We start from the raw sequence: 12,060 nt of genomic DNA, 5'->3' as shown, positions 1-12,060 counted from the left end.
CAGTCATGGATTTTTTCTCCTTTCTCCAACTTTTCAAACACACCTTAAGTAGTTAAAGTCTAAGTAGCTAAAGTCTTTGAGCAGGCTGTAGGACCAGGTGTCCTACAGTCCTTCAGCACTTGTGCTGTAAAGCATTAATAAATAAATAAATAGCATCAATGACTCGGTTATATTCTCAAAAAGTGTGGCATTTTAAAAAGTGTTAAAAAGAACACACGTATATACACATTCTACATGTATGGTTAAATCGCCAACTTCTGTGTGATTATATCCAGGTATATATAAACAGGTTAGTAACTCTAGAACACGTCAGGTCACTGATACACATGTTCCACCTTATCTAAGGAATATTCTGAATTCCTTAAGCCATTCTGGAGATGGCTTAATGGGAGCCATTCAGCTGTACCAACTTTGCTCCACAACAAATACAATGACAATATAACTGATGGTAGAGGCATTTAATGTCTATTTTAGCCCAGTGTTTACTGCTGATGATGGTTCTGAAGTTCCAATGTTGAAAGAATATTAATTTATCTATTCACCACCCTCATTTTACTGCTATATAACAATGGCGGATCCAGGATGGGGCATTTGGGGCAAATCCCCCCCCCCCCCTCAAGAAATTGCATACAAGATCGAGATACTCTAATAGAGCAGTCAATTACTCTAATAAAGCAGTCACAATGTTCATGAGGCAGTGTAGCTTACCTATGAAGCTATAAATAAGAATTTTATTTTACATAACATACGTGATAGAATATATTTGGTAAAGGATAACTAGCTATTATTGTTGTGACCTTTTTTTTTTTTTTTTTTTTTTGCTCTTCAACTTTTTTTCAGCAAGGTGCCCCCCCCCCCCCTCTTTCCAAACTCTGGATCCGCCCCTGATATAAGGATTCATATTAGGAGTTAATTGCTTTACAGTGTGACAAGGTCTGTGACCCAGATTTACTTCCTTCACGTTTACTGAAGTTGGGCACTGAATTTATTGCAGCTTTACTGGCACAATTGTTTCAGCCATCACTCTCATCTGGGAAGCTGCCATTAGACTGGATCAGTGCTAATGTTGTCCCAGTCCACAAGAAAGGAGACAAACATATTGCAAATAACTATTGCCTAACCAGTTTGACTTCTTTTATTATCAAAGTTATTTATTTATTTATTATCAATTTACCACAAGGGAAGGAACGGTACAAAAGGCAAGCCTGTACAAGGTACTGTCCTAATACAAAACACATACAACCACTAAACAAAACACACACAAAATAACACTTACAAAACAAAACAAATCAACAACAATTATAATTACATCTACAAAACAACAAATCAGCAACAATAAATTACATTTAAAAATTACAACAGAAATGTCTGTAAATAGCGTGGCGAGAAAACAGAACGGCTCTCAATTCCCAGAATACCGATTGGTACTTTGTTCCACACAAAGCAATAGAAAGGATCATCCATCACCAACTTGTTGCTGCCCTTGAGCAACTCAATCTTCTTGATGACTGTCAGTTTGGCTTTGCCACAAGCGTTCAACTACTTCACTACTTTTGGAAGTAGTTCATGATTGGGCCCAATCTCTGGAACATTATAATAGCACCCACCATCCACTATTACTGTTGAAGTTGGAGGCTCTTAGAATAACTGATGATATATCATTTTGAATTGATTGAAGACCTTCTTAACTGCTCATCACCAGCAAATTGTCACTAACAGTCAGTTTTCTTCTTGGCTTCCAGTCACTTCAGGCATGCACCAGGGCTCTTCTCTTCTTAATGATATTTCCTCACAGCATCAAAGTCAAACTATTTGCTGATGGTGTCACTATTTACAAGGAATTGAAGTATCTTCTCCTGATGATGTTTAGTTGCTTCAACTTGACCTATCAAACATATAGTGCAGTGGGCCAAAAAGTGGTTCTTGCATCTATATCAAGTTGGAAAACTGTTGGCGTAAACTGGCCAAAGCTGTGATAGCAAGTTGGCAAAAACTGTAATGGTGATAGGTAATGGTAAAAATGGCAAAAACTGTGATGGTAGGTAAATAGCAAAAAATTTAATAACGACAATTCAGGTGAATTTGTTGCCGAGTCCTAGTGAAAGTTGGAGGAGGCAGTATACAAATTCACCTGAATTGTCATTATTAAAATTCTTGACATTTACCTACCATCACAGCCATTTCTTGGCCGCCAACTTGGATTTCACAACTTTTTTCATCATGGCTTTTTGTGGGCTGCACCCTTTTTTTACAGCTCGGCTGTTTTGGATTAGATTATAAAAAAGAACATACATACTCATGGTAGGTGATATGCTATAATCAATATACTGGGTATTGCATGTGTGTGTCTCAGTATTCTCATATCACCATTTGTTGTTAGCTAGCTAGTTCTCTAATGTACAAGTGTAGCATATTAAACTGCATTTGTAAAGTGCTATTAATACAAATTATTGTATCTTATAGAATGATGATACCATTAATTTTGTGATCACACCGGTTAGCTATAATGATAATTTGTCTCGTGACATGAAGCAAACAGACCCAGTCACACATGCACTTTGAGTATTCCATTGTCTAGATCTTATTAAGGGAAATACATTTTATGTACATTAAATCTTGAGTACTAATTTACGCTTTATATGTACTAAACATAATCATAGCATAGGGCCAGCTGCAGCAAAGCAGTTTACATATGTATCTATTATTTTACTACTATTTTATCATAAATAAAATATTGAAATAAAATATTGTTAATGCATTTTCTATGTTTAGCGTAACATTAATTTGTGAGTTGAGTGTACTGTGGTTGTAAGTGGCTCATCACTAGGGACCCGCCGATTATGCTGGCATAATTTTGAGCATAATAGGTAGACTACCTAAAAGCATTGAGCATAATGCCAGCATAATAGGTTAAATATTTGTACGATAGTATAAATTCTTGCTGGAAAAATGACAATTGCAAAATAAGATCAATATACTCTAATAGAACAATCATCAAACTGACTGTTCTATTACAGTATATCGATCTTCTCTCTTACATGCAGCAAGAATTTATTATTTGTGTTCCAGCCACTCATTTTTTTCTTTCTATACAGTGTTAAACTAATAGCAAAGCATATGAACTAAGGCATGAACATTAAGCATAATCGAGCATAATAGGTAAATATTGAACATTAATTTAAGCATAATAGGTGAATTTTTGAGCAGTGCAGCATAGCATAATAGGTAAAATTATGAGCATAATCGGCGGGTCCCTACTCATCACCATGTGTGTATGCATCTGTTAGATCCACATAATGCATATATATAACTAATTTTTTATGTAATTAAAGTTGCCGAAATTATTTTTACTGTTATTAATTTAAGGTTGATTGGCCATGCATTATACAGTAGAACTGAGCTGAAGACTAAATTACATAGTTAATATAGGTTACCTGAATAATTATGCACTTAGATAAACCTTCATAGATTTTACTATTAACATCAACACTGATATCATATATTGCATGGATATTTTAAATGCATATTGTACACACAAATACAATTTTTATTAAACAGTCAAAAAGATGAAGCTCTTTTGTGCATCTGTAAAATACAAGCAGCATGGATAGATATGCATAGATTCACAATATGAAATTAAATTAAAGTTAGTATAATTAGTTCGTGTATTTTAATTTCATCATGCATGCACTTATCTAGTGCACACCATAGCTGGACAAGCACACACCAATTATGCCAGCATAATAGTAGCAATACCAGCTTACACAATTTTGAGGATAAGAGGTGGTGTACTAAAGTACCAAGTGCAACGCTAGCATGATATAGGCAGAATAAGGTAGCTATTGCCTATGACCATGGGCTATAATAATGACTCTAATAGAATAATTGTTATAGTTTTTTTTTTATTAGATACAGTGGCTACATTATTAGAACATGTCATAAGACAGGAGGGCCAGGGGGCATGCCCCTTCCCCCCACACATACACACACACGTTTATGGGACAATGTTTGCAAGAGATACTCTAATAGAACAGTCAGGATTTAGATACTCTAATAGAGCAGTCACAGTATACAGAGAAGCAGTGTAGCAAGCTACTTAGTTATGTATGTATAGTTATAAATAATGAGATATGGTTAGTGGAGGGCAGCTGTTGTCAGTAGGTAACATGACATTTTATGGGAAATAATGCCAATACTCTCAAAAGATGAATAGAAAGCGAGGTTGTAGCAAAACTGCAAATAAAACACTTCATAATAAATATTATGAGCATAATACAGAAGGTTAAATTTTTATCACTGCAGCTTTGGTAAAGTTATAAGCACTATAGACTGGTGCTTAGCAATGTCCAACCAAACTTCAAATTTCATGATTTTAACCTAAAGGTACATCTGTTAAAGACCACCTTGAAAGTGCTCAGTTCAATTACAAGCAAATATTGTCTTCAAGGTAAAAGTTATGGCTAATAATGTACAAGATATTGTTGCACCATTGTTCAATAGAAAATATGGTGTCACCTGTGACCACCCAAAATTAAGTCACTCACTTTGCCTCATAATTTCTGAAAATTTTAATTTAATAGTCAGAATTATTTTTGACAGACATTTACAGTGGGGTCCTCAGTTACGTAAGTAGTGTGTGTAATACAGTATCATACTACCTACATTTACCTAACCTTCACCAAAAATCCTTATCATTTGATGTTTGTAACATGTTGATTGAATCACTAGTTTTTGATGACTATATATGCCTTGCCTGTCTGGGGTCCTCCACCTACAGTCACTAGCATGTCTGCAATGATTGCAGAACAGGTGCATTTGTGTTACTAATTGTTTAATGAAATACGGTCGCCTTTCAGAGCATCGTCAACAATTAAACTGGTTGCCTGTCTCTGATCAAATGAAGTTTAAATCTATTTGTGCCATTTTTGTTACTATCACAACAACAGAAAGACATGCTTGGTTCTCAATCCTATCTGGACCACAACATAGATATCATACATGATACACTTTGCAAGGACAGCTTCACTAACCTGCAAACTTGTCAACTCTCCTCCAACAAAAACTTTTCCCATTAATCTGCCACTATTCTCTCCCTGATGTCACATGTGTAACTTATAATTATGATGAATTTTGTATCCTATATTGTATAATTATAGTATAGCAATATTATTGTAGTTGTCTAGTGGTTGTGTTTTGCTGTGTGTTTATTGTTGTGTGTGTACTCTGGTAAATAGGGAAGAACAGCTTTTGCCAACTATTGCGAGGTTAAACAAAAAGTCATTGTACAGTATGTGTAATGAATAATACTGGTATAAAGATTGTAGTTGGATCACAATTGATAAAATACTAACTGTTCAGTAACATACAACAACTATACATGATCTAAAATATAAGTTACATAAATATTTAAAAATCAATTACGTTCGTGATTAGTTAGTAAGTTTTGCAAAAGTCACTTGTCATGGAAACTAGGCATAAAAAGTGATTAACAGCTAATCACTGACAGAGAAAAGCACCACATCTTCTTGTTGTTCGTAGTTTCTGCCTCCTGGCTGCACACAAGTCATCATTAAGGCGTATACCAGTTAGTCCATCCTCACAATACACCTCTCTGCTCCTTATACAATTACCATTCTCATTTAAAAAGCACTATAAAAAATTATATGATCATAATTATATTGAGGACTTCAAAACGTAAACACAATATTACTCACATTAGAGTAATCAGAACCGACCCACAGAGGGATAACAAAGTCTGGAGTAGGAGCAGTGGTTACTGTTGATGTCACTGGTGTAGTGGTGGATGTTGGGGACACATCACACATCACGTACTTCCACATCACAGAGTAAACTGATCTTGATACTCCAACAAGAGCCTGTAATGTATTGTACATAACTGACATAAAAATGTTAACAACATATAAGTTAGCACTTTTGTGTAATATCAATACTTTAACAGAACATTCAACATTAGTTTACTACCCTAATAAAGCAGTCACTTTTACATAAGTTATAAATACTCTAATAGTGCAGTCAATTCGTTAACACCGTAGCATACTACTAAAGAGATTGTGGGATATTGCAGAATGTGATATGTTCATGCAAACATCATAAACATGAAAATAGAGGGATGGTTGTGGTTTATATTATTGACCTGAACTGTTAGTGGTTGTGCTAGCGGTCCTTCAGTTGTTATTGCCTCCACCGGTGATCCAACATAGTGGAACACTACACCATTACTATCAGTGATATCTATAGGAGATCTGCTTATCCTAAATCTGTTATTTAGTAGGCTCGCTCCATTTACTGATAACGCTGAAAAACAACAACATAGCACTGTATTTCTGCTAGTGTTTAGCTTACCAAGAAAGTTATCTGTAGTAGATGGTTCCTCATAAATCATAACATGTTGGGCTCCAGTAGGAATAGTGACTAGATCATAGTAACCTATTGTGTGTGTGGTGTCGGTAAGTGTTGGGCTTGCATTGGAAAAGTGTTTGACTTACCAAATCCAACAGGTTGCGGTGAAGATGAAGATGATGTGATTACTGTGGCACTGCTGTTGTCTCCATTACACACTCCACACACATCATATGTGACACACTCCACCGGCTATTAACAAACACCATAACACTAGTCTGTATTACATGGTTTATGACTTACTGTAGGATCTGGAATTGGAGTAGCAGTAATGAACGTGGAAGAACTAGTCACCGAGGTTGTTACAATAGAACTAGTTAATCTGGTTGTAGTAGAGGTGATCATTGGAATAGAGGTTGAAGTAGTCATAGAAGAGGTAGTTGGAATGGAAGTTGTTGGAAGTGGTATCGAAGTTGTGGATTCTGAAACCGTAGTTGAAGTTATGGTGGTAAACAATAAAGTTGTCATTGGCACTGGAATGGAAGTTGTAGATTCTGAGATAGAAGTTAGTGTAGTTGTAGGTAATGACAGAACAGAAGTTGTCGGCACTGGAGCTGAAGATTCTGGAATAGAAAGTGATGTGGTCTCTGATAATAGAGTGGTTGTTGGTACAGAGGTTGTTGAGGAAAATTCTGACATGGAAGTTGACATTGAAATAGCAGTTGTCGGCACAATGGAAACTGTAGGTTTTAAGATGGAAGTTAGAGTAGCAGAAGGTAACAGAGGAGTAGAAGTTGTTGGTATTGGAATGGAGGCTGCCATAGATGACGATCCTGGAATAGAAATTGATGTAGTCATTGGTACCACAGTTTTTGTTGGTACTGGAACAGAGGTTGAGAAAAGCATTGTTGAGGTAGAAGCTGGAATTGTTGACACCAGAATGGAACTTGTTGGTATAGCAGAAGATAAAGACAAGCTAGTTGGCTGTGGTGAAGAAACTGGAGTGGTTCTAATAGATACTGTGGAGCTTTCAACAGCAGAAAAAGTGATCACCAGAGAAGATGGTAACACAAAACTAGAACTTGGTGTTGGTGTAGTAGTAGTGGGTGGTGGTGGTGGTGGTGGTGTAGGTGGTGTTCCACAAAACTGGTATTCCCATGAAATTGAATATGTTCCAGCTTCACTAGTAATTAATATCTGTTAACATAGTAACATAATAATCACATACAATAGATGGTATATACCACTGGCTCACTCTTATGAATAGCTCTTCAGGTAGTGGACCATCAATTTGTGCCACATCTAAACCAGATATTGATCTGTTGTAGGTTACAGTGATACCAGCTACTGGTATAGAAAATGAACCAGTTGGAAATAAGCCAAAATCTGCATTTAAAATCTCTTCATCTCCAAGTTGTAGAGCTACAAAATGTATAATGTAATTTATTAAGATCATTTACTGAGTCTAGTTGTGTACCTATGACAGCTGATAATGAAGTATCTGAGATTCTGACATTTTTAGCACCAGCAGGAATAATACCAACATTACTATAACCTATTAGAAAATAGTGTAGTTTTAAACTACAAGTACATTAGGCATGAATGTTAACCTTACCAAAACTACCAGACCCAGATGCTGAATCAGCAACACTTGTAACATCACTTCCATTTCCATTACATACACCACAAATATCCTCTTGTAGACCAGAGTTGAGTACATTGTCACATCCCAGGGGCTACATGGTGTAGATAGTGCATAAATATTTAGTTAAAGAACACTGATCACTCACAGTACATGCTCCTTGTATACAGATAGCTGAAGAACTACTGTCAATGCTACACTTAGTACCATCCACCACACTTAGTGCTCTAATAGCTATAATTTCACTACCAATGGCCCGACAAATTAGCTGGCAGGGAGTAACTCCAACAACTGTTAGAGGAACAGTCAGTAATCTTCAGGTAGTAAAATAGTATATGTTACTGACCTGGACCAGTAAATGCCTCCCAACGGTAAAATTCTCCATTAAATGGTAGAATATTGGTATCAGCACACTGTACATCTCTGAAGTCTGGAGCTCCATCAGGGCAAGCCTGTAGGAGAGATGTAATCAGTAAGCCACTCACATAGTTATAATTAACACTTACATCAGTATTACACACTTCATATTCTCTTGCTTCTCCTACACAGAAAGCTCCACCAAACGCTGGACTAAAATAATAACATTATTATAAACACTTTTGTGTTGGATGTGGTTGTACTCACGTTGGGTTGTTACACCGTCTCTCCCTAAACCTCACTCCAGACTCACACGATCTACTACACTCGCTGTATGGTCCAAATGAACTCCATCCTCCATCAACTGGCTCGATATCACCAGCATCTTCACAAGTGCCTCTTACACAGATCTGAACACATCACAGTTATTATAAAAATGTATCAATTAATTCACTCCTAATCCTTACCATATTTTCTCCACAGCTGGTACCATCTGCTGGTGGAACATTTCTAGTAAAGCAGTTACTGTTGGGATCAGGTTGACACCAAAGACGTGAGCAGATTTCCTACAAGTCACAATGGATTATAATTTGGCATTATCTCTATAAATTGCATACTTCATCAGCAAAACTCCCAGGGCAGAATCTGGCTGCTGGACCATAGGCTGCACGACACTGAGCATCAGCATCAAAGTTGATTCCCTCAAGGGCAGATGCATTAAGTCTATCACCAATTGGAACATCATCAAGACATTGACCATTGCCAGAACTGAGTATAAGTAAAAGCATGATAACACCTGTGGAGTTACACTAAGGAGTGTGAATTACTTTAAGAATGTTCTGAGGTAGTCAGCAGAACAAGTAGACCACAGGAATAGTTCTTCTTGTCCACTAGCAGAAGGTGCCATGATCCTTTGTGATCCAACACAATCATTCATGAATCCATCATGCTGCATTCCCAAACTGATGAAGAAACAACATAATAACTTTTCAAGCTGAAGGATGTATTTCTGACTTACTTGTGGCCAGTCTCATGGGCTAACACAAAAGCTGATCCCAAGCCACGATCTTCATTGATTGTACAACTTCTACTGAAAGAACACATGCCACCAACGGGAGCAAAACCTGTACACAGAGGTATACTGTATAACACACTAGCTATAAATGTAATGCAAAGTACTTACCAACTACTCCACTATTGCAAACGCCAGTGTCATCTTGAGCACAAAGATCAACACTACAAATATATACAACACTTACACTACAGTCATATAGTTACAGCTAGCTCCATACCTTGTAATGTAAATGGCATGATCATGGTGGAATGGACTGGATTCATCTTCATCATTCAGGGCAGTCTGGAATTCACAAAATGTGTTCAGAGCAGCATTAGCATTCTCTGGTATAACAAGTCCATCCTATGTAGAATGACAAAATTTATAACATTGTACTATTGTACTACAATGAATTACGTACCTCAGGTCCTTCTAATTCCAATATCATCCTGGATATTACAATGTCGATTTGAGTCTCCAGTGTTGGTTCACAATAAAGACTAGCCACCTATTGTATATCCATACTGAACACTGAAGCAACTAAATCACACTGTTTTCTTACAATATTCATCATGGCCATAATGTAGTTTACTATGAGGTCAGCTCCATGGAATTCTACCACTCCATAATCAACATAGACTAAGGTCTCCATACTTCTCACCGGTACTTCCTCACGTCTCTTTCTCTTACTGTCCTGGTTTAAGCCATTAAGATAGACATCCAGCATTTCATCTGTGAATTACACTCACTAAATACATGAAATACACTAAATAGTTCATGAAATACACTAAATAGTTCATGAATACACTAAATAGTTCAAATTATACCTGGAATACAGGTTGGTTGCTGTCCAGACCATTTATTGGTTCCAAGACAAAATCGAGTTTGGTCACCATTCAAACTTCTTCCTTCATCACAGCTGTAAGTAGCCATAAACAGTCCATTATCAATGTCATATCGAACATCTACTCTCCCCCAACGTGGGTTAGTGAGGTCTGGGCACAGCAACTGTGGTGATCCACCAGCAGCTTTAACTAAAGGTACAGAAACAAATAGAATCTTTCTTTTTACAATAAGCCTATGACATACCATTAGGGTTCCTAGGTACACACACTGGAGTAAAGCCACTCCACAGTCCAGTGGGTAGACATCGTCTAACTCGTGGTCCCATACGTTTGAAGCCTTTGTTACACCTATAAGTAGCACGGGAGCCAAGTTTGTTACTGTTTACTGTTAGTCTGCCATTCTCTGGTTTTTCCAAGTCAGAACAAGGCAAAGCTACAACAACAGAAATGACAACATGTCACTACTAAATAATCTTATAACTGATACCTCCATCATCGCTGGCTCCTCCAATGTTCTCTATTTCAGGCAGAGGTGACCGTTGTACTTTATAAGCAATGTGGGGAGATCCTTCACCACTGCTTCTTACAATTGGTTCTATCAGGTAACTGTCTTCATCAGTTTCCACCACACCAACCTGTGAATAAAAGCACATTGATTAGCTAAATTATAGGGTTGTGACTTGTATACACTCTCTGGTATTTTGACAACATATTATAGTACAAAGGAAACACATTTTAACTTTGAATGACTTCATAATGAATAGGACTCTTGTTCAAACTAAGGAAGTCTTATTCGCTTTGTTTGTACACACAAAATCTATTGGTTATTGTAGTTGTTAAAATCACCTTCTCATATTATAAGCTATATGCCCTCACCATTTCACCTCCACATAAGCTAACAGCTACTAATGAATCAGTGTTGCCATCAATTCTGCCAGTGTAGTAACAGTTCTTTGGAAATGAGTCTATCGTCTCTAAACTACCATCTTGTCTTCTCATCTGAACTACAGAGCTGTACACAAACAATTAATTATTTCAGCTCATCAACACTTTAAATGATTTTTACCTTCTGGAAAGCAATCTACTGTTTAAGGACAGTGTAAGGTTGAGGATCTCATCAAGGGTCTCTATGGAGTAAAGCAATTCTCCTGCAGCAGCAATGTCTGGTGAGTCACCCCCTCCTGTTGACCTCTCCTCCCTAGGGTACGCATATGCCAGTTTGTATTCTGGAATATTCCCTGCAGAATAAAATGGCATTAATACAACTGTGAGAGGTATTGTGTTTAAAAAATACACACCATTGTCATATACTTCTTTGCCAAATATTCTCTTCAGATGTTCTTCACCAATGGGTACCTCCTGTAGTAAGTAAAGCAATTTATAGTAGCTACAGTTCTTGATTTAACATTTAACAATGCTGTAGATCATATTCCCCATTGCATGCATAAGTACATGTATATCTAAAGTTCTAGCAGGCTTACCCAGTTTAGTTCACAAATAGCAGTTGTGGCAGTTGCCAGTAAAATCAGTAAGGTTAACATCATTCTATAACACAGTTCTGTTCTTTGCAGATATAACTCAAGATATGATTTGTGAAACATCTCTGCTGCCTCTTATATGCCCTACCAGGTGACTTACAAGGTTTCGTTTACATGCAAGGGTACAACATACCCCTTACATCATACAAACACTAAACCACATAAGGCATAGTTTATGGACACTGTTCACCAAGTATTATGCTATTGTATGTTATCAGATCTAGAGATGATGTGCAGAATTAAATAAATATATAATATGCAAAT

The 12,060-nt window shown here is 36.9% G+C and overlaps 1 protein-coding gene across 1 annotated transcript; it reads right to left on the bottom strand.

Annotated features, from left to right (window-relative positions):
* Window positions 1-5,231: 5,231 nt before the first annotated feature.
* Window positions 5,232-11,881, bottom strand: LOC136264467 (A disintegrin and metalloproteinase with thrombospondin motifs 10-like). The gene is made up of 28 exons (XM_066059215.1): window positions 11,740-11,881; window positions 11,557-11,617; window positions 11,325-11,496; window positions 11,135-11,270; window positions 10,746-10,893; window positions 10,503-10,691; window positions 10,241-10,447; window positions 9,976-10,145; window positions 9,835-9,921; window positions 9,652-9,776; window positions 9,543-9,595; window positions 9,378-9,483; window positions 9,187-9,321; window positions 8,977-9,127; window positions 8,827-8,925; window positions 8,627-8,769; window positions 8,509-8,572; window positions 8,349-8,454; window positions 8,151-8,293; window positions 7,976-8,096; window positions 7,838-7,915; window positions 7,616-7,782; window positions 6,664-7,557; window positions 6,507-6,612; window positions 6,364-6,447; window positions 6,155-6,315; window positions 5,715-5,876; window positions 5,232-5,649 (listed from the first exon to the last, which is right to left on the bottom strand). The coding sequence occupies exons 1-28, from the start codon at window positions 11,857-11,859 to the stop codon at window positions 5,497-5,499; spliced, it is 4,341 nt and encodes a 1,446-aa protein (XP_065915287.1). The 5' UTR covers window positions 11,860-11,881; the 3' UTR covers window positions 5,232-5,496.
* Between the last annotated feature and the right edge of the window lie 179 nt (window positions 11,882-12,060).

This window comes from Dysidea avara, chromosome 8 (assembly GCF_963678975.1).
Source record: "Dysidea avara chromosome 8, odDysAvar1.4, whole genome shotgun sequence".
Taxonomy (NCBI): domain Eukaryota; kingdom Metazoa; phylum Porifera; class Demospongiae; order Dictyoceratida; family Dysideidae; genus Dysidea; species Dysidea avara.
The sequence above is the reverse complement of the archived record's forward strand: the minus strand, read 5'-3'. Positions and strand labels throughout refer to the sequence as shown.